At 44.8% G+C, this 21,878-nt stretch overlaps 2 protein-coding genes across 3 annotated transcripts in view; both read right to left on the bottom strand.

Moving 5' to 3' along the window:
* Positions 1-21,878, bottom strand: part of LOC130385249 (glutamate receptor 4) — a 1,260,456-nt gene that overhangs the window by 905,504 nt on the left and 333,074 nt on the right. The gene's annotated exons all lie outside the window — the stretch shown is intronic.
* chek1 (checkpoint kinase 1) lies at positions 11,025-17,196 on the bottom strand. The gene is made up of 14 exons (XM_056593710.1): positions 17,074-17,196; positions 16,785-16,850; positions 16,456-16,570; positions 15,998-16,106; positions 15,464-15,528; positions 15,195-15,264; positions 14,854-15,042; positions 14,344-14,448; positions 13,767-13,850; positions 13,608-13,689; positions 12,467-12,644; positions 11,993-12,124; positions 11,519-11,620; positions 11,025-11,436 (listed from the first exon to the last, which is right to left on the bottom strand). Exons 2-14 carry the CDS (start codon positions 16,847-16,849, stop codon positions 11,341-11,343), a joined length of 1,392 nt encoding a protein of 463 aa, XP_056449685.1. The 5' UTR covers position 16,850; positions 17,074-17,196; the 3' UTR covers positions 11,025-11,340.

The following is a 21,878-nucleotide window of genomic DNA, read 5'->3' as shown; positions in this document are numbered from 1 at the left end:
AGTTTTTATCTATATACATTTTTATACATGCATTGGTTGAATGTGTTTGTTTCAATTCACTCATTAAAAGTCTATTCAGGTATAACATGCATAAATAAGCTTGATAATTAAATGTTTGTTTTTTTTCCCCTTTCAAATCGGTCTTATTGGTATCTTGAACTACTGTTTACATTTCAACCTTTGTTTTAGTGAACATTCAAATAAAAACATGGGGTTAACAGGGGTTAGATTTACTTGGGAAAGTTTAAGTGGACATTGTTCTGAATTAATACTTTTACTTAAATACATTCCTAACCAAAGCCATAACTATTTACTTAATTTATTGAACCATTCCAAATACTAACTTTTAGTAAAGTAAAGTAAATTACTTCAAAACAGCAATAGCAATATGTGTAGTGCAATAAATGGTAATAGGTTGTTCTTCTTTTTGAAAGCAATAATAGTGTAACCAAGTCAGACCAAGATGTACTTGTTTTGTACTTTTGATTTCAAGCATAACCATCAATGTTTATAGTTGTATTGATATAAAGGTAAAGGTAAGGGTTAGGGTTAGGGTTAGGATTAGGATTTTACATTTTTTTAAATTTATCCTTTAGTGAAATGTTTGACAGAATATTGGTATTTTTACTAACTTCAGTATCAGATGAGTACTTTTTCCACCCCGGTGTTGCTATGCTGCTGCTCAGGTTAATCCCTGAGAAACTGATCACGGCTTTGCATTCATTCATGACAGTCTCACCTTACACCCTACTGGTGCAATTTACTGGCACAACTTACTACTTCACTCTGCTGGGACCTTACTGGTACAACATAATGGAGTCATCTATACTACGTTGACCATGCAGGTTGTTTTTTGTGTTCTAAGACCTCTTACTTTACATTACATTGCCCCCCTCACAAGCGGAATTGATGTACAGATAAGGGCTGGACGGATCGCAAATGGAAAAAAATAAAACAACAAACAACAAACAAAAAGACACACAGAATCGTCCTTCAAGTGAAAAACACCATGAAGAGGAATGTTGGTTTAGGCCCATGTATTGAAGCCATTAGGCATAGACTCTGGCGTGTGTGTATTGGTAAGATGTGAAACTGTCAGCCTATCCACCTGTGTTCTATAATAGATGAGTGTAGGAGCGCCATGTCATTCTAACCCTGCTACAGGGAGAGCGAGAGAGAGAGAGAGACACACATACACAGAGAGAGAGAGACACACAGAGACACACAGAGAGACACAGAAAGACGCAGAGAGAGAAGACAGAGAGAGAGTGAGAGAGACACAGGAGAGAGAGCAGATAGAGAGCTACAGACACAGTGACACAAAGAAACGCAGGGCAAAAGAGAAAAAATATGTTAATAGAGGGAACGGAATAGAGAAGGTAATCAGAGAGAGACAGAAACACATAAAATGGGTGGGAAACAGAGATATCGAAATAAATGACGAAATAAAAGACAAAAAGACAAAAGTGACAGAACAAGAGAGGGAGAGAAAAAGAAAAAAAGATATATAGAGAGGGACAAAGGGGAGACCGGGAGTGAGATAGATGAGGCGAGCAAAAGAGGGGACAAAGACAGAGAAACATCAATAATTCAGTCCAAATCAGTTTAGTAATCCAGTCCCTTTGTATACTCTCAGTGTAATGAGGTGCAGCCTCAGGCCAGTGAGTCACTGGAAAGCAGAGCAGAGTACCTAGCTTCAGGAGGCTCCGGCGTGTGTTTCTGCACAGTAGCCGTACGGGGACCGGCTCTCATCATGGTAAAATGGTGGTCCCTCTGATTGTTCTGACCCTTATCTGTCTGCTCCTCAGCCCGGACCCCACCGATGCAGAAGGTGAGTGTGGCCGTCTCTTTGAGATAAGATAAGATAAGATAAGGCCTTGTTATCATGGGTTGGTGTGTACTACTTGACCCCTGGATTGACCCCTTAACAGCTCTTTCTGTTTTGCGTAGGAGGTTGGTCAAACTTTTGTAAGACTATTGTTGAGGAAAGTGAAACACTTGACGCTGACAAGAAAATAGATCAAGAAACCGGCAAGTTTGAGACCTGTTTTTAGAATTTTAAAAGTTATAGTTTAAAGTTATACGAAAGCCGAGCTGGTCCGCAGAACCACTCCGGCACACACTTTGCATTGTCTCCATCGTTATGTTCATGGTCTTCGGGCACAACTTGGTTTGCCAAGAATTGGTGGCAAGCCTTCCACCCAGTTTCTCTCATCCAGTACCCTTGGTGGGTACCCTTATCCATTCCTTTCACAACATTTCCAGCCATTAGGATGTCTCGATCAGAATATCTGATTTTATTTCACAAGGAACACCTGGCACATACTGGTGGCACAGAACATTAGATGATCTATTTAAGAAGCAAGAATCTCTCCAAGAGCCTCATCAAAGAAGTGTTAGTCCAGTCCGCCTATCTCATTCATATAACATATAAGGCAAGGTCATCTCATCATATAACGTATAAGGCAAGCAAATGATTATAATTCTTCTAAGGGTATCATAAAATTCTCCCAAACCATAAGTCACCGAGACTCATAGATATCAATTCAAGGCTTTTCTTTCTTCAATTTCTAACCACCATACTCCTGATTTTAAGAATTTGACTTACTTGGTTTATTACTTACTTGGTATATAGTTTGTTTTCAAGTGCCTTTGTACTTCATGAAAGTTGCTGAGTAGTACTTGCGTACTTTAAGTACTTATAGTACTCCATAATGACTCCACGGTCTGAATGCAGGGAAAAACACTCAGCTATGCAAAAACCGTTGACCAGGATTAGATAGTGGTACACACACAGTATTAGCTGTGAAAGGCATCTGTATTAAAAAAATACAGATGTCACCTATAGTTTACACATAACAGTTATGGGGGTGTGGATTTGCATTGAGAGGAGCTTTGCCGATCCTTGCAACCAGCAACCAGCGAATGGTCCCCTGACGAGCACCTGCCCAAAAAATTCGGAAAATAAATAATATGAATATGAACTAGCAACCCAGATTCTAACTGGACGAACACAAAATGCATTCTATATATATAATAATAAATAAAAACACTAAATCCCATGTGTTCCTGTTGACCCCCGTTGAACCGAGGAACTACATGCTAGTATCTTCCACCTGAGACTCACAAGTGGACAGTCCTGGCTGCTTCGTAAACCCCATCCATCAACCAGGAACATACACCCAACTCCAACCAGCAACACAGAGTAGTACAGAGAACTCGCGATGCTATGTAATCATAGTCATTTGTTTACGACGTAAACAAACGCTATCTGGTATCCGGAAGGAGACAATGTAACTAAATCTAATTCCAGGGAGAGCCCATCATGTTACTGGTCAAATTTAACCTCTACTGACCCACTCAAGTCCTGCAGGCTCTCAGCATTACCGTGTTACCAATCCTGTAACAGAAAACCTCCAGTGTAGCACACACACACACACACACACACACACACACACACACACACACACACACACACACACACACACACACACACACACACACACACACACACACACACACACACACACACACACAATGCTCGCCCTGTGTCCGGTCATTTTCCCCATCATGCATTACCCCCGCTCTCTCTCTCGTCTCCAGCCGTGAATATCCTGAACCCGGGGGAAGTGGTGTACGATGACGTGCAGGTGTATGGCGTGGTGAACATGGCCGTGATCCTAGAGTGCGGCACCACCTTACCGGACATTTACATCTGGGGCTTCACCAAGCAGGGCACCGACAAAATCAAGGCTGTGGTGTACAACTTCGGGCATGGTCCTCGGGTGCAGGCGCTGGCCGCCACGCTGGGCTCGGTAGCGGTGATCTCGCACAGCGCGTCGCTCAGCATCGACCAGCTTCCACGGGCGTCAGAAGGCCTGTACACGTGCCAAGCCTTCTACGAGAGGCCAGAAGGACCCGAGTTCCGCTACTACTACGTACGCCTCACCGTCCGCGGTGAGACAAGGCCTGGATCAAATGACACAAGAGGACAGAATGCGACTGTGCTTGTGTGCAAAACTGACGTCTGTTGTATTGACATTGAGATGATGTCTTTGCAATAAAATGTATCAGTATCAGCCTGTAGCTTCTTAATATCATTAACCGCCAAAATATCGAATTATTGGTGCATCCCCCTAGGTATTAGACTGTAAACTTAAAGGCTAACATTGCATTTTAAATATTGTGAACATTTGGGAAAAATAATATATTCAATCTCATTCTCTCCTGAACATAGTTCCGGTCAGTAAGCCCTATGTCCTGCTGAGCGATGCGTCTCCGGTGGAGGGATCGGTGGTAGTGCTGCGCTGCGGCCTGGGAAACGGGACCTCACCCATCCTCTATGAGTGGGAGCACGAAAGGCCCGGCACTCCTGTCACTACGATCGCCCGGGGCAACAGCAGCATGCTCATCATGTCCAACGTGAACCGGAACAACACCGGTTGGTACCGCTGCGTGGTCAGCAACGCGGTCAACCTGGAGCGCTCGGACCGGGCCCTGATGGACGTAGTCTGTGAGTCGCCTCTGTTCGGAAATGGCTCGTTTATCTGGGAAGGCTGGTTCAACAGCGATATAAATAAAATGGATAAAACCTTCAAAAGCGAATCAAAAAAAGATGCATTTATATCTATATCACTGCAAAGCAGGGTTCGAGGATTGGGGCCATAAGGGGTTGTTTAAGGGGATGTACTGTAGGTCAGATTGGAGAGTTGTAAAGAGAGGGAGCAGAAAACCGCAAACCTGATGGTTTCACAGCACCATCTGGGAAGTCGCCTTGGGAAACAGTTGGGAAAAGGGAAGGCACTTGCCATTGGCAGGAGACTCATTTGTCTGTCATCGTGTATCACCTATCGTTAGGTCAGGTAATTCCTCATAGGACACTGATTGGCCACAAGCACATGACTTGAAGCCTGGCAGGATGGGTTCTCTTGTGATCGGTATCTTGCGAATCCAGCTGCCTCGCAATTAAAGAAAGTAACAGGACAGAGCCAGTATTTGAAAATAAACAACCTAAAAATATTCTGTTGCATTCACACAGCTGTGGTGGAGCTATGATAATGTTGTGTATGCACATTGACAGGCGAGATAGATTCCCCTAACCAATCAGGGTAGCTGACGAATGGTGTTGGCATTTCTACCAAATAACCCTCAATCTCATAGCTATTAAGTCTTACCTAAAGCCCCTTGAAGGCAAGCCTTCTGATACCTTTTTATTAAGTTTGGATTTAAAAATCTCTAAACTAAGCCTTTGCCCACAGACGGCCCAGACATACCCCAGATTGATGTGACGCCGTACAGTCTGACGGAGAAGGGATACTCGGCCCTGGAGCGCGAGCGGGTTCTGCTGATGTGTCAGGCCCAGTCCAACCCTCCAAGCGTGTACACCTGGTACCACAACAACTCCCAGGTCAACGGTGGCCCCAGTTTCATCATCAACAAGATCCTCCGCTCACACACCGGAAAATACGCCTGTCGGGCCCAGAACACCCAGCTCGACACCAGCTCCATGAAAAGCATCAACCTGACAGTTTTCTGTGAGTCTCACCCATGATGTTTGACCTTTGTGCTTTTGACCTTGGACCTCACCGTCACAGTCCAGCCGTGTCTCCTCTTCACCTGAATCCCAATTTGGCGTTCTTCCTTCTTGGACAGACCAAAACGTAACCATGTAATCATTTAAATCAGGAGCAAAGATGATGAGTTCAGTCTTAGATATGTCGCCAAAATTCTGAAAGGCTCTTGGAGCAGTTCCAGGAGTGAGGAACGCAGGCAGGCGTTGATGTTCCTATCGTCATCAACACTCGTTTCTACTGTCTCCACTGTCTCTACTACTTCTACTGTCCCCACTCTCTCACCTGTTCCTACGCCAAACTCCTTTCCCTGTCGAGCTCTTCTGGTTTCAGTATCATCCTGTCTCCATGCCACTGTTTGCCGTCCACATTCTGACCCAAATCGGTTAATCTTACTACCCCATATCAACAACACCACAACGAGATCTACAACCTGGCAAACATCAGAACACACATACACACACACACACACACACACACACACACACACACACACACACACACACACTGACAGCCAGCAGAGTGGAAACACCAGATCTTTGGACCCTGGAGGAATGTGCAGGAGGGCTGAGGATGTTCTGGGGGTTCTGACAGGTACAGTGTGATGTCACAACTATGATGTCACAGCCATGACAAACAGGGGCTCTCGGTGGTCTGTGCTTGTCATCGTTGCCCTTCCGTTTGCTTTGGCTGATGCGACGTAAACACACAGAACTTTCCCCCTTTTGTAGGCTACCTGCATTGCTTCAGCCTGACCAGGTTCAGACTAGGACTTCCTGTTTCTCCCATAGGGCACATCATTGCCGTGTCACGCTGTATTATGTCCCTACAGACCCACCGGACGGCTCTCCGTCGTGTTCGGTGGAGCCCGTGCTGAACCACAGCTCCCTGAGCCTGCAGTGCTCCTGGCCGGGGGGGCTGCCGGCCCCCACCCTCCACTGGACCCGAGGGCTGCTGGGCCTGGGCCAGGAAGTAGCCGTCCCGGGACAGGAAATAGACAAACTGAGCAACAACGTAACCCTCCCGCCGGCGGTGGCCAGGGCGTCAAACAACACCTTGTTCACCTGCCTGGGCTCGTATGGCGCCACCAACCACAGAGCCTCCTGCAGCATGCGCACCTGTGAGTGTCACGCAGCCCACGGACCAATCACATCGCACCCCAGGGACCTCACCATTCACCAATGTCTTGTTTTTTTTCGGACTCCAGATTCACCGCCGGCGGAGCCTGTGTGTTTCGCCATCGCGACCCGGAACAACACGTACCTGATGCTGTCCTGCTCCTGGAACGGGGGGGTCCCGCGGGCCCTGCTGTGGTGGGACGGGCCCGAGGGAAGCGATGGCGGCGGCCAGCCGGGGGAGGGGAACGCCAACATTCTGGTGCTCCGCCACGGCTCCGCCCGGAGCGGACAGGCCTACACCTGCCGTGCCCAACACCCCCTGGTGGCGACACCCAAGAGCTGCAGGGTGACTCTGGGTACGCTGGCGCCGCTCCTCCCGCACTTCACCAGCATGCCCTCAAAACACACAAATCACTCAGGTAACATGTGTTAACCTGTGTTCCCTTACATATGTCCCCCCCCCCCCACCCTTCACAGAGGCCCCGGTGCTGGTGACCCAGCGCAGCTTGGTGTCCGTCTACGAGGGGGGCGACGTCCAGCTCACATGCATCCTGGGAGCCAATTACCCGCCAGCCAATCAGATCACCTGGTTCAACAACCACAGGAAGGCCGTGCTGGACGTGCCCAGGAAGTACCAGCTGCAGCGGGCGGCCGCCTGGGCCAACCTAACGGTGCGCGAGGCGGACGGGGCGCAGGACAGCGGCCAGTACTGGTGCTCCACCGCCAACGCAGTGGGAGGGGCCGAGATCGCCGTCACCTTATTGGTCCTGAGTACGAATTCCTTTGCCCCCATTGTGACTTATAGACACACGACACACACCACCAGATGAAACTACACAGAACGCTTTCATCAAGACAAATCCCATGATGCGGTGCTTTCCCCGAGAACCTTACCCTGAGTGACGTACCCACACTAATAAAACTAATAAAAACCCATAAAACTGAAGCCCTCACCGTAATGCAGCTAACGTAAATACATTTTCCATTCCATGGCCAAAATGTAACAATTCTGAATTTCCCTGGACCAGTGTTTCTAAAATGTGGGTATGTGTGACCCTAGTGGTACATATGGTGTATCTTGGGAGGGGGTTGATCAGAAATTGTTTGATAACAACTGCTTTAGACCATAAACGTCCACCCTGTCTCACACCAGTTTTTGGTGCATCCATTGGGCACCTCCTGACCCATTTTAACTTGTTTGTTCCTGTGTGTGCCTCTGTGTGTGTGTGTGTGCGCGTGTGTGTGTGTGTGTGTGCGTGTGTGTGTGTGTGTGTGTGTGTGTGTGTGTGTGTGTGTGTGTGTGTGTGTGTGTGTGTGTGTGTGTGTGTGTGTGTGTGTGTGTGTGTGTGTGTGTGTGTGTGTTATCAGGGTACCCCATGCCCCCCAACGTCACCCTGCACAGGGCGATATACAGCAGCCGCCAGCGCGGAGAGGTGGAGCTGGGGTGGAGGATGGAGACCGACGGAGACGGGGCCGGAGGAGGAGGAGGGGGAGGCCCGACCCCCCTCTTCACCGGCTTCCTGCTGGAGATCCGATGGCTGACGGAGCGTGCGAAGCGTAAGGGGGGCAAGAAGGACGAGGGCAGCTTCTCAGAGTGGCGGGCCAGCGTGGTGACGGAGGCCGGGGCGCGCCGCCACACGCAGGGCAGCCTGGCCCCCACCAACACCTACCAGTTCCGCGTCACGGCGCTCAATCACCGCACGGCGGGCCACCCGTCGGCAGAGCGGACCCCAGGTAAGGAGAGGGGGGGTCGGGGAGAGAGGGCGGGCGGGGCTGGGTACCGGGCCGGGGAAAGGGGAGACTAGCACAGTTTTTGCACCGTACCTAAAGAGAGAGTGCGATCCTATTGGGGAGTAGAAAGACCCTAAAGGGGACTGGCATGAATTATCTGACTGTATTTATTGTTTTTTACTTTTAGTTACTATTGCTTTTGCATGCTTGCTGTTTACAAAAAAAGGACATTTATTCAATGCTTGTCTAACCAGTTTTCTTTGTGGTTTTTGTTATCTGCGTAGGTGAAAGACACACACATACACACGCACACATTTCAATAACACTTCTCCCACAACTAACACCACAGCTCCTCATCCTCTCATCCCCCCCCCACTGCCTCTTCTCTTCTTCACCTCCTCCCATGTGTTCTCCTCCTCCTCCTCCTCCTCCTCCTCACTACGTGCCCTGTGTGTTCTCCACTCCGCAGGCCTCCCCTGTCAGTCAATGAGCTTTTCCCTTTGCGTCATTCTAGGTCCTGAGTATACTTGTTGTTTCAATGAGACACTTCAGATCTGATAGGAAGCAGGAAACTGAAACTGAATAGGAAACACAGAGACTGGCTTCTTGATTTTGGATTCTGTGGCCACGTATGTGTTGCTGCTAGATTTCACAAAACTTTTTTTTTAAAGAGGGAGATGGTCATATTTATGATTAGGTGTGTCGTATCAAGAAGCAGGCAAGTGGCAGGATTAGGCTTGTTTGAATCACAGAAATGTAATCAAAATAAACTCAGGTTATTTAGGACGTGGCCTGGCTCATCTGTTCACGCTGTGAAGTACAGCCCTGACATTTATTTCGTCCAGGTTACAGTTGGGCCTGGGAAAAGTCCCAATAAAATGACAAGTGATACTGAGGCCTTTTGCACCTATTCATGCTATGCCAGGGAGGGTTGTAGCTCAGTTCAGCGTAGTGATGAGTGGTCCTCAACCACAACACTGTGCGACTTCACCGTTGTTTCAGTGAAGGAAAATAGGATTCAATTTGTATTCAAACCTAAAAATGTATTGGGGGTGTCGCAGCATAACACAAAGCCACAACAACCCAATGTACAAAATCAACCCTTTATTTATATGCCAGACGCTTAATATTCAAAATGATGACATTGGGACAACCATTTCCACAACATGATGGCCTGCCCAAAGCCACTGTTGTTGTAAGGTTGAGGACTGCTCTAAAGAATAATCCTAAAGAACTGAATCGTTGGCAGGGTGTCTCTTCAACTCTGTTTCGACATTCAAATAGTTGCAATGGTAACTTTGATGTGTTTCAGCGGACCCACCATTCGGTGCGTATCCTGCTGTGATTGGAGCTGCCATTGGTGGAATGATTCTTGCAGCTATTCTTACATTGCTGATACTCTTGTTCCTATTACGCAACCGCAATTCCCGTGAGTCAGTCCGCTATTATTAAACGTTCTAATCGAAAAAAGTATTTTAATATTTTTGACATTTTGTTTTAATGTCCAAAAACATCTCATTTGATTTTTAACGAGTAACTTACTAATAATACAAATTTTCTAGTAATCAAGACGAACAGGCTGCTAATATAGCAAACATAAAAACCTACAAAAGTTAAAATATAATTAAGAGTAAATGAACATGACCATAAAAAAAACAATGTCCATGTATCAAAAAACACATTATACCTTTTTGTTGTTACGCCATTAATGGACATTTACCACATGTTAATGTTCCTGCAGGTCTACGCGATATGCTGTTCGGCATGTGAGTACTTGTACCCATTACACAGAAATATCCCCCATTTCATAGAGACATTGATCCCCTTAAACGGTCTTGTTCTGGTCTCCCCATGCAGGCAGCATGGCCAGTCGAGGGAAAACATCAACTTCCCCGATGACGAGCTCGCAGACGGTGATGACCTTGGTACCAGCCCAGGTAGTATGAAGCAGCATTTTTAATCCTGTTGGATCCATAACCCTCCAATCATGATTTTATTTGTATTTCTTTAATGAACAAAATATTATTAAGCATGTGTTGAGGCAACTGATATCAACCTTGAATACATTAAACATATGTAATGTATTCAAGATATATTTTTTTGTTTATATATTATTTGTTGGTTCACACCCTTTGGTTTATATGCGGTATGGTCAGTGACCATAAAGTAGAGACTTTAGTCTAGGCCAAAAAACATAAATATAAGCATATTTTCTTTAAGCACTGGAATAGCTTTTTGTAAACCAACATACATAATTTTTTATTCAATGCACAGCCTAGGATTTGCAACTATTTTAGTCCAGTTAGTTCCTTTTCCAATAATTCCCAATATCTACCCTGTAGAGTCCAAATACATAATCCTGTTGGACATTATCTCACCACCACACTCTCCCTCCCAGTTCCCGCCATATCGCTGCCCAGAGCGGCCTCGCCTATCCCAACCTCGCCCCCACCCGAACAGGACTCGCCAACCAACAGCCAAGCCCCGCCCACTGGAGACGACGAGCCCGTCAACGTCACCATCACTGTGAAGGCCACGGGGTCCTAGCCCGCATCGGAGCCGTTGCTCTTGAAAAACATTTTGTACTCTTTTTGGCTTTTAGTTAGCGACACGAGTTTATAAAAACACAAAATAAATAGTTCTAGGTTCACAGTACAAGTGTTGGTCAATATTACATAGAATGCCGCACTCCACATTAAAGTGACTGAATACTGACGCTTGCTTAAGGTTTAATTATTTTATTTTAACGTTAACCTCTTCACGAACTCACAAATCCTTAAAAACTTCTAATTCCTCAGTGAAACTGATCAAAATCATGGTAGCCATAAAAAGATATTTAAACCAAACAATTATTAACACTGCCAAACTGGCACGTACATATACTAACATACAAAAATAAAAGCGCTGGCTTAAAGAACCCGTTATGTGATCGCTAGAGGGATCTTCTGAGGGCTGATGATGTCACTGAGCCCCTGTTTGATCTTCAGGAAGAGACGTTTGAACTCCAGACCGTCGCCCTGGTACCCGAGAGATACAGACAAAATGAGTTAAACAGAACACGTGAAAAAATTACAAAAATACATTGATGGACCAGTGTACCTTGGATAGTCTGAAATCCAGAAGCACTTTCTTATTCATCTCGAACAGATGGACCTTGAAGATGAGCTTATTGTTGCGTTTATCCTGCGTGCTAACAGTCACCTGCAAGGAAAACGATAAGGCGTCAACCTACTATCTGCCATTGAGTATAAAATCAAGACACACACCCACATGTACCCAAAGCAATTAACAGTCAATCAGGATACTGGTCATGAAGAAGCAGGTTGAGGTTGGTCAGAAAGGGATTGAACACAGAACCTTTCAGCTAGACGTTGAACACACTAGCAGTGCAGCTTCCTGCCCTACATAATGCTGCCATCTAGCGCCTCCAGACGGAGTTACCCCATTGGTGCCCTGACGAGTCACGTCTAGTTACCTTATTGGTGCTAAAGACTTGTGCGGTCATCTCATTGGATGAGGTCTGCATTGAAAATGCCATTAACTGATTGGTGTGTATGAATCATGTGCCATTACCTGATTGGTACAGGTTTGTTTGAATGCGAGTCCTTGGCTCTCGCAGGTGTCCCTCAGGGCAGAGAAGGAGTCGTCGACGTTCTTCGTTGTGAAGAAGCGCGTCATTCTGCGCACCAACCTTTGCCAGGGCGTCTACAGGGCAGAAAAGAACGTCAGTACACAAAGGGTGGTCCAAGATCTACTTAGGATTCAGCGTTTAGGCCAAATTCAGAGTGGCCATCTTGGTTCTAAACAGTAGCTGCATGGGGAAAATCCAGAAAGCTACCGTGATTAATATAGTGAATTATATTACATATAATACCAGTTTGTATTTAAGATTTCATCAAGTAGGGTTTAAACCATAGTATTTTTTTTTTATATCGCTATGAAAATGAAGTTTGATTGAAAGAGAAAACCGGAACTGACATAAGCACACGGAATTGTCCGTGTGGATACCCAGGTCTGCGTGCGGGTGAGTAAGAGAGTGAGGTTTACCTGGCTGGCTCCGGGTGTGCCCAGCAGCTGACTCCCCAGCAGCATGTGTTCCGTTCGGGTGGGCTGGGAGAAGCTGACCTGCCCGTCTGTGGGGCCCATGGAGAGCACCGCCTCCAAGAAACACCTTCCCAGAACCGGGGGGTCCGGCTGGGAGCTGGAGAACCGCATCCTCTCATCGCTGCACCACAACAACGCACAGGGTCGGAGACACGTCGGAGGTCAGGTTGTGTTGCGACGTTGGGCATAGTTCCACACCGGGGTGTTTCCTTCTGAAAACACGGTGGTTACCGGTAACACCGTAGTTTCCATCTAGAGGGCGCCATCTGCTTTTAAGGCAGGAAGGGCACGTATTCTGGTTGAAGACGAGGCTACGCATGTTGGTGATGGATTTGGTCTATGTGATGAAGCGGATTACATGTCACCAGCACCAGGCCCATCTATCGATACGAAGAAGCCTTCATAAAGCTGGTGTTTTTGTGTTTCTAATTTTAGGGAGGCTGAGTGTTCAGAAATTTGACAGTCACAATATTTATCCCACTGTCCCACAAATGAAGGATAATTATGTTAATCAAATAAAAAAAATAAAAAGTGGTTTCTATTCTTGTAACATTTTAAACATCCTCATTCTTATGAGTATTCATTCAATCGCCATCAAATGCACCGAGCTCATAACACACATCCATGCATCAGCGCAACTGCTGTGAGACACTGAACCCAACCCATAGAACACACATCTAAGCCCCGTTCAACTTAAGAGGGGAAACGTGTGTGCAGTGCTGTGCAGTCAATGCAAGTTAAAGTATCAAGAATGTCCCCCTTGACTCCTTCACATCTGCGACCGTGTTAGCTAGCAACAATAGTCACATAATAATAATAAGAGATTACAGTGAGAACTACCAAAAACCAATCGTGTCCCTATAACAAAAGACTGGCTCGCACAAGTAGGCCTTAATGTTGCTTAAAGTCAATCCAGATTATATTTCATTTGTAAATACAATCTTAAAAGCTAAAAGATGGATGGGATGAATAAACTCACACCTATAGTCATCCAACACGTGTAACACGTGAAACATCACTAAGCCGGAAAACATTAATAACACATAATGTCGGATTGACAGTCAAAAAGACGACAAAATCTGACCTTTTGTTCCGGGAGATGCTTCCAGCATCCGTACGAAGGATCTTCTTGGAAGAGCCATGAGAGTCCGAGGGGGGGTTCCCGCCTACAGGGGAACATGGTGTTGACATGGGTTTCCCTTTTGTTTTTTTAACGTGCCCGTGTACCGTTGCCTGTGCGTACCTGTAGTGAACCAACGGTCCTTCTTCATATCCGAGATGCTGACACGCTCCCCTGGACTGGCCATCAACAACTTGGACAACAAACCTTTAAGTCCATGAATCCATTTGTTAATAATTGATAAATAACATTAGATTAATATAAAGCAGTAAATACAATTGATTAAAAAAAAGAAAATAACCAAAAACCCTGAAGTGTTGAAGCAGGCCTCACATGTTCTGGAAGTTTGATTCAGATATGTGGTGCATAATCATACATAGACTGTAAACAATATGGGAAGACCATGACGTCACCCATTGAGAGACACACACACACACACACACACACACACACACACACACACACACACACACACACACACACACACACACACACACACACACACACACACACACACACACACACACACACACACACACACACACACAGTTTAAGATTCCCAACCAAAGGAAGAAAACATTTATTTTCTTTGTATTACAATAATGAAGTCAGTTTTCCAGTTGACCTAGAATGTTTTTGTATCCAACAACCGCTAGCCACATACAGGGCGTTAGAGGATTAAATAAAAACAAAGATCTACCAAGAGGACTTGGTTGAACCTTCTTCCATGGTGGCAGGTATGTTTTCCTCTGTAACCAATCAGTATATTCCTGACAGCTTTCTCTGGGCTGGTCCCACGGCAACTCTGAAACCATAGCAAAGGAAATCTCTCAATGAAGTCCACTGGTTTGGTTAGTTGGGGTAAATACATATCATATTTTTATTTTATTTTTTAATACAAACATCAAATAAGAAAACTGCTGCCCATGAACTGAGATCAGGAAAGCTACATGTGCCAACTGTAAACCCAAAGAGTTAAGAAAGACATTTCCCAAACCAGTGAGCATGTGGCGTTTCAGAGGCCTTTTAAGCAACTACAAATGACTACCACTTTTTATGCAAGAAATCCTTAAGAAATAAAGCAGTGACACATGCTAAGGAAAAGTATTAACACACAGTAGGAGTTTAGTGTTTCCTTCTCGCAACCACCACCACCACCGCCGCCACCTGTCCCTCGAAGTACAGCGAGCGGTTGTTAGCTGCCACCTACCTCCAGCGAGCATCGCCGTCAGTACGATCCCGCAGGCCCACACGTCCGCCGGCATAGCGTAGAAATCTGATTGGCCGAGGAGCTCCGGCGCCAGGTAGGGCAGAGTTCCACAGAGCCTGTTCAGCAGGCGCTCCTTCCCTTTGTGACGGAACATGGTGGCCAGGCCGAAGTCTGACAGCTTGAGGTTATCTAAGAAATGTGATAAAAAGTTAGCTATTTTTTATACCCATTAAAAAAGGATTTGAAATCGGCAAAGACTAACTGGGGAAATAATACATAAAAAAAATAAAAAAAAATCGAAATGAAGCATGCGTTGTCATATTCAAAGCCCATTCTCTCACCCTTGTCATCCAACAGAATGTTCTCTGGTTTTATGTCTCTGTGGGCGATGCCAATATTGTGAAGGTACTCCTGGAAGTGTATTTGGGTACGACAGACATTTAGGAAAATGTTACATATACAATTATTTTATATTAACACTTAAATTGAGCTCGGCATCATTTGCAAATTGTTTTGGATTAAGCATCTGATAGATTATTAAATGTAGGCAAAATAAGAGGAGTAGAAAACAAGTTGAAATATGCAAACAATAGAAGCCTCTGCGACTCACCACAGCTGCGATCAGCTGCTGGAAAAAACGATGGGCATCTTTTTCCGACATTCCAACGTCAGGTTCTTGAGTGAAGACAAGAGAAGGACATTAAAGGTGGCAAACTCCAACTGAAGCGTTCTTTGTGGCTGGCTAGCAACACAAGACAACACAAACAAGCTTCAGGACCAATGAGTTGGTTGGTGGCAGGGTTGGTTGGTACAACAGTGATGGGAGAATAAAATCAATCCTTTGTGCTAAATCAAGTCACGGTAATCTTCCTTGTTTAAGGTAAAACCAAGTAAATCTGTGGTAATGATATAATTTCTTACTATAATTTAACTGAACTGTTTCCCGTTATTTAGCCATTGTTTAAGGTAAAACCAAGTAAATCTGTGGTAATGATATAATTTCTTACTATAATTTAACTGAAGTGTTTCCCGTTATTTAGCCATTGGTCCTGCTGTTTTGCAAGAAAGGGGCTATAAAAATAAAGTTTGATTGAATGTGTATTGTGCTCAGAGGCTGCTGGGGAACAGGAGAAGTCTTTCTCACCTATGCGGTCGAACAGTTCCCCTCCAGTACAATACTCAAGGAATAGATAGACAGTTGGGCCTTCCTTCCGATTACCAAAGAAACGCACAATGTTGGAATGACTAAGAATCTGTTGAGTAGCACACAGTGTTACAGGTATACATACATGTCAATGATAATAACAATATTATCCCAAATTAAAGCTTTTGTATATTATTGGCAACATCCTATTTCAGGAGTTAAAAATAGATCATGTATCAGATAACATGATGGTAATGTAATAATTAGTTCAATTCAGCTTTCTATTTGATAGAAAGGGGACTTCCCAACTCTACGACTAGATGTTTGTCTTCATTTCAGCTGCTTTCAGTAATCTTCTCATTCCCCAAAACGGTAGTTTAAAAGAACATCGTGTGTGAGTCGTCAGCACTGACAGCACACTCTGAAGTGAGAAACATAACAAACAATAAATCACCGACCTTGTGGATGCAGATTTCTTTCCTAACATTGTCAGCACACTCTTTTGCATGAGAGGTGTCAATCACCTTCACCGCCACCGCCTCCTCGGTCTGCCGGTTCACTAGTAACCGAACTCTGGAGACAGCGAAACACCGGAATCAACGGAAATGTGCTTCAGTTGAAATTAAGTATAAAGACTGTGTGCAAGATGATTAGGCAAGGCAAGCTACATTTATTTATATAGCACATTTCAAACCGAAGTACTTTAGAGTACACGGGCAAAAGCGCTTGAACAGATGATAGATACAGGGATGGCATGCAAGCAAAAAATGCATTGAAACATTCATACTCTCCATAAGCTCCTTCGCCAAGAGTCTGTACGAGGTCCCAGTCCTGCACAAATGGCACTGCCATTCTGCAAATTATCAAATAATTTTTAGTATCAACAAGCTGTCAAACTTTCATGCACGGTTGTATTACAAATCGGGAAAATCCGATTTGAAAAGCTGGTATAACGTTAAACGACGTGTCTTTCTGTGTTCTGTTTGTTTAAGACGAACTAGCTCCATTCCAAATCAATGAGACAATATATAATATTGATACTATGATGAATTTCCTTCCTGTATTGTAGTTTTTACCTTGTGGAACTTTATCACTAAGCAGGTTTTCAAACGCTACCCCGGTGTTGACGTTTTCACAAATTTGGCGCGTTGTTTGTGGTCGCTGGGAGACTTCCGCCTCTCATTTTTTGGTTGCGTCATATCCGTTCACAAGAGTTGCAGCAGACTTGACAACTGCATACATGCATTTGACAGGCAACTAAGTTGATACGCCATTTATTTGTTGAAACCTTACTAACCCATAAGACCTGTTCAAATCATAATGATACTAAAATATATATTTTGTACATATCAACTACGTTGGCTATGACGATTTTATTTTGGATTAGAAAGGGCCTGTTATAGAGGATGGTGCAGTTTCAATATGTGGAATAAACTGTTAAAACTATGCACTTATAAGGTATTAATTCAATCTTAAAAAAATATGCGTCAACTTCACATTCACTATTAGACACAAAGTTTTTAGCCTACGATAACTCCACTAGCAGATATCAACAAGTTAAGAACGTAAGCATATGCACTGATTGCAGAAAATTGTGGAGTGTGGATGAGAGAAAGTAAGAGAAAGAGTGTGTGTGTGTGTGTGTGTGTGTGTGTGTGTGTGTGTGTGTGTGTGTGTGTGTGTGTGTGTGTGTGTGTGTGTGTGTGTGTGTGTGTGTGTGTGTGTGTGTGTGTTTTAGGTCAATAAAGTAGCTTTTGGAGAGTAAGCTTAAGTAAAGATTATACTTAAGTTAAAGTTTGTACTTTATAACAAGTACAAACAAAGTTTGTACTAAATAACAATTTAGATAATCACTAAAATGCATGCATTTCATTGATTATCTTGTTAATGTTGAATGAGTATCTTGTATAATGTTATTATTAATTAAGTTTCAACCAAAATTGAATCCCAAATGTATTTTGAATTTCACTCTTCACTAGTTGAAGGAAGGTATATATTACAACTAGTTTGATTATACCAGTTATAATATTTTGAACACTCGACGGCTGGGAGTCAAACACCATTTTGAAGATTGAATACCAATGATAAACCAGGCTATGCTTAACATGTAACTCTGTATCAGCAATCATGACCTGTGGTCTTCGAAGATGGTTGTTGACCCGTAATAAACTCACAGGTAAAGAACATTCTGGATCTCCTCTTTTGTTGGAGTTGAGCTCTTCCTCTCGGGCTTTAGATAGGCTACACTGACCGCACCTGAATATTTGGGGTCGAGTAAGAAGCATTAACATGATGAACACATATGCAGACATTATACTGCTGATTCAGTCTGAAAACCTTTCTCTACTTAATCACAGTGATGATTAGATCACTGTGACATACAGCGATTCCAATGCTCGTTTCCAGTGCCCTGCGCAATGCGAACCACCCGTCTGACAGACTGCCAACTCAGACCAATCTGGTTTAGATCTACACTTACCTGCTATTCTATGCTACACTTGTCGTCCGCCCAGCCATGAAGAAAGTTTGAGATTGACTTTGAATTACGGGAACCTTGATTACCTTAAAAAAACAAAACTACAATATCGATGTCTGTTCAGGTTCAGATTCAGAAGACTTTATTTGCCACGACATGTAAACACGTTTGGAATTTGTTTTGGTACAGTGGAGTTTACAACATGACAGACAAGACAGGACAAGACATTGCAAATGTAAATAAATAATATAATAAATATAGAGTGCCAAAGTGCAGAGAGCTCACGTGATTGGGTACAACAGACCATTAGATCACTGGATCACTGAGTGGGGAGACTGGTAACGGTATGGTCTGTTATACGAGGTTCAATCTGGAACAATGGATGGGACGTGTGTGTAAAACCATGGTCAGGGATGAGTCGGTTCCCATGGAAACATTGATCCACGTTTGCTTAACTGATTATTAAAGGGGGCGGGGTTACACAGGGGACGAGAGAGAGAGAGAGAGAGAGAGAGAGAGAGAGAGAGAGAGAGAGAGAGAGAGAGAGAGAGAGAGAGAGAGAGAGAGAGAGAGAGAGAGAGAGAGAGAGAGAGAGAGAGAGAGAGAGAGAGAGAGAGAGAGAGAGAGAGAGAGAGAGAGAGAGAGAGAGAGAGAGAGAGTTATTGCCTGGTTATCCTAATTGAATGAGCAGCGCTCTGAATTCCAGTTAGGGTATTAGTAGTAGAATTGGTATTCGGGACATTTAAAACCAGGATCCATTCCTTTAAGATCCTAATCATATCTCCGCCACTGAAACCGTATTATGTGCTGAACACCACAGCATGCTACACATAATTCTAGTGTCTATCTTTCAAATCGTTAAATAGGCTATAATAAAAAAAATGGCACATCCTCATTCTCAGGCCAAACATTTAATGCCACGCAGCATAATCCTGATCGGGCAGTCCTGTACTGTGCGACGCAGCAAACCGCACAAACTGTAAATCACCCTTATGGGCCAATTTAGAGATGAATGCCACTGTTATGTAGGCCTACGAGGCACCCACGTGCGATTCCCCTGCTTCTCTCTTTTCCCCGCGTTGCTCACGTGCCCCCAGGCCTCCTCGGGTGTCCAGCGGACTCTGGGACGCAGGTGTGAAGTTATGGCCGCCGCACAAGCAGCCATTGCCTGCCAATTAATATTAAACAGGTACGGTTAGTAATGGAAATGGAAATGCAAAGAAAGACCCCTGCGATATGGCTCTGTGAGACGGGCTGATCCACTTAAAGGGGATTATTTTCATGTAACATCTTTATAATCTCCATAATGATGCCTGGAATGCTGAAAGGGATAAAGAAATCTTACGCCCAGGAGCACTCGAGTGATTAGCTCTCTTTACGGTCGATGGTGCCTCTTCTCCCGATCATTAAGACTGCTTTTAACAGATTAACCCCCCCCCCCCCCCCCCCCCCACACACACACACACACACACACACACACACACACACACACACACACACACACACACACACACACACACACACACACACACACACACACACACACACACACACACACACACACAAAAACATCCCCTTGTGTCTCCTCCTCTTTCTTCCGCTGCCTGCCTGTTTCATCCCATCTTTCAGTTGAGCCATTGCCTCAAAGTCCACGCTGCAATTTTTTGTGAGATTTCTCTTTCCTCCGCTGCACTGCGCCGGGCTGCCTAGTGATCCAGGAGTCATTGGGGTTCTGTGTGGGGATGGGAGTGAATGAGGCTAAAAATGGATGGCGAATGAAGATGTTAATGATAAAAATACGCTTTTTTTTTAGATTGCTTCGCCCCCTTCCCAAGATGGCCGCACGTTAGGTTGCCTGTGTGTTTGTCTATGTTCGTATTTTTCTTTTTCTTTTATCACCTACTACTGAGCACACTGGATTTTAAATGAAAACATAAAGCATACCAAACGAGTAATCCACCAAGGCTCTGCTAACATCTTCAGGCTCCAGCAACCCAGCTAACATCCCCAGACTCGGCTAGCATCTCAAGGCTCTGCTAACGTCTGCGGGCCCCACTACTAGCATCCAGCCTCCATCCACCTGCCTGGCCTGCTAGCATCCAGCCTCCAGCCACCTGCCTGGCCTGCTAGCATCCAGCCTCCAGCCACCAGCCACCTGCCTGGCCTGCTAGCATCCAGCCTCCATCCACCTGCCTGGCCTGCTAGCATCCAGCCTCCAGCCACCTGCCTGGCCTGCTAGCATCCAGCCTCCAGCCACCTGCCTGGCCTGCTAGCATCCAGCCTCCATCCACCTCCTTGGCCTGCTAGCATCCAGCCCCCTCCCACCTGCCCGGGCTGCTAGCTAGCAACCAGCCTCCATCCACCTGCCTGGCCTGCTAACATCCAGCCTCCATGATTCAATTCAAGTTCATGTTTATTTATGTAGCACATTTAAAAACAATAGTTGACCAAAGTGCTGTACAAAAATACATTGCAAAACAACAAATAGGCCTAAGATACAAAACAACAGCAAAAACAACAACAACGCAAAACAAAAAAGCTTAATTTGTGTCTTTAGAACTCACCAAGGTGGTTGGATTCTGGTATTCTGCCTGCTACTCTCCTTGAGGGTCGTCTAAAATGTATTATGTCACTTATTCTTGTGGTGTTGACTTTCAATGCATGCTGAAAGTGTAGGATTTTGTTTCACACATATGTAGAGGTATTTGGTGTGTTTATGATTAAACCTATATGTTTGCCCTTTTAGATCTATGGTTGATGATTGCATGACATATTTTTGATTACTGTTTTCCTAATTATGCATGACGGACTTTGAATTATAAATTTAGTGATGATTCTATGTCTACTGCTTTGTTGTTGAGTGAGTCTTGCAGCCCACTGTGTATTCCATGTGACCCTACTGTTCTATGGTTGACATGGGCCTGTATTTCCTATGAGACCCACCAAGGTGAATGCCATTCCAGAATTAGGGGGGCGCGTTGTGGTTTGGCCTCCAATAGGGAGTTTTTCCCTCTCGGTAGGTGGTGTTGATGATTGAGACTTTTTATATTTTGCTTTATATTTTAGACATTTTATACTTTTATACTGCTTTAAGGATGGTCATCTGTGATGACCAGGGAGGGAATTGTGACATAATTCACACATTCATACCAACAGAACACATATGCCCTTACAAATTAAAGAGGCTTCTTTCCCATCGTAGGGAGGGATCCTGAGCCTAGGGAGGCGTCCAGCTCATACAGGAAGCCATTCATCATGTGTCAATTCTAGAGAAAAGAGCGGCCCAACAGGTGTTCGAGAAACCCAGACGCTTAAGGCCACAAAAACAAGTGTAATTCCCGCACATTGCCACAAGAGGTCAGCACCAAGCCACAAACCAAGTTGCAATGCCAACACATATGGCCG

Source organism: Gadus chalcogrammus, chromosome 7 (genome assembly GCF_026213295.1).
Source record: "Gadus chalcogrammus isolate NIFS_2021 chromosome 7, NIFS_Gcha_1.0, whole genome shotgun sequence".
NCBI lineage: Eukaryota > Metazoa > Chordata > Actinopteri > Gadiformes > Gadidae > Gadus > Gadus chalcogrammus.
This window is presented reverse-complemented; position numbering and strand designations above follow the sequence as displayed.

Bases quoted from the DNA above. Each gene is read 5' to 3' on its own strand.
- chek1 (XM_056593710.1), bottom strand. From the start codon at position 16,849: ATGGCAGTGCCATTTGTGCAGGACTGGGACCTCGTACAGACTCTTGGC. The intron at 15,529-15,997 runs GTGAGAAAGACT...TCTTCACTCAAG, and splicing joins GGAACTGTTCGACCGCATAG to AACCTGACGTTGGAATGTCG. The intron at 11,621-11,992 runs GTAATGGCACAT...TTTTCCTTGCAG, and splicing joins AACAAACCTGTACCAATCAG to GTGACTGTTAGCACGCAGGA.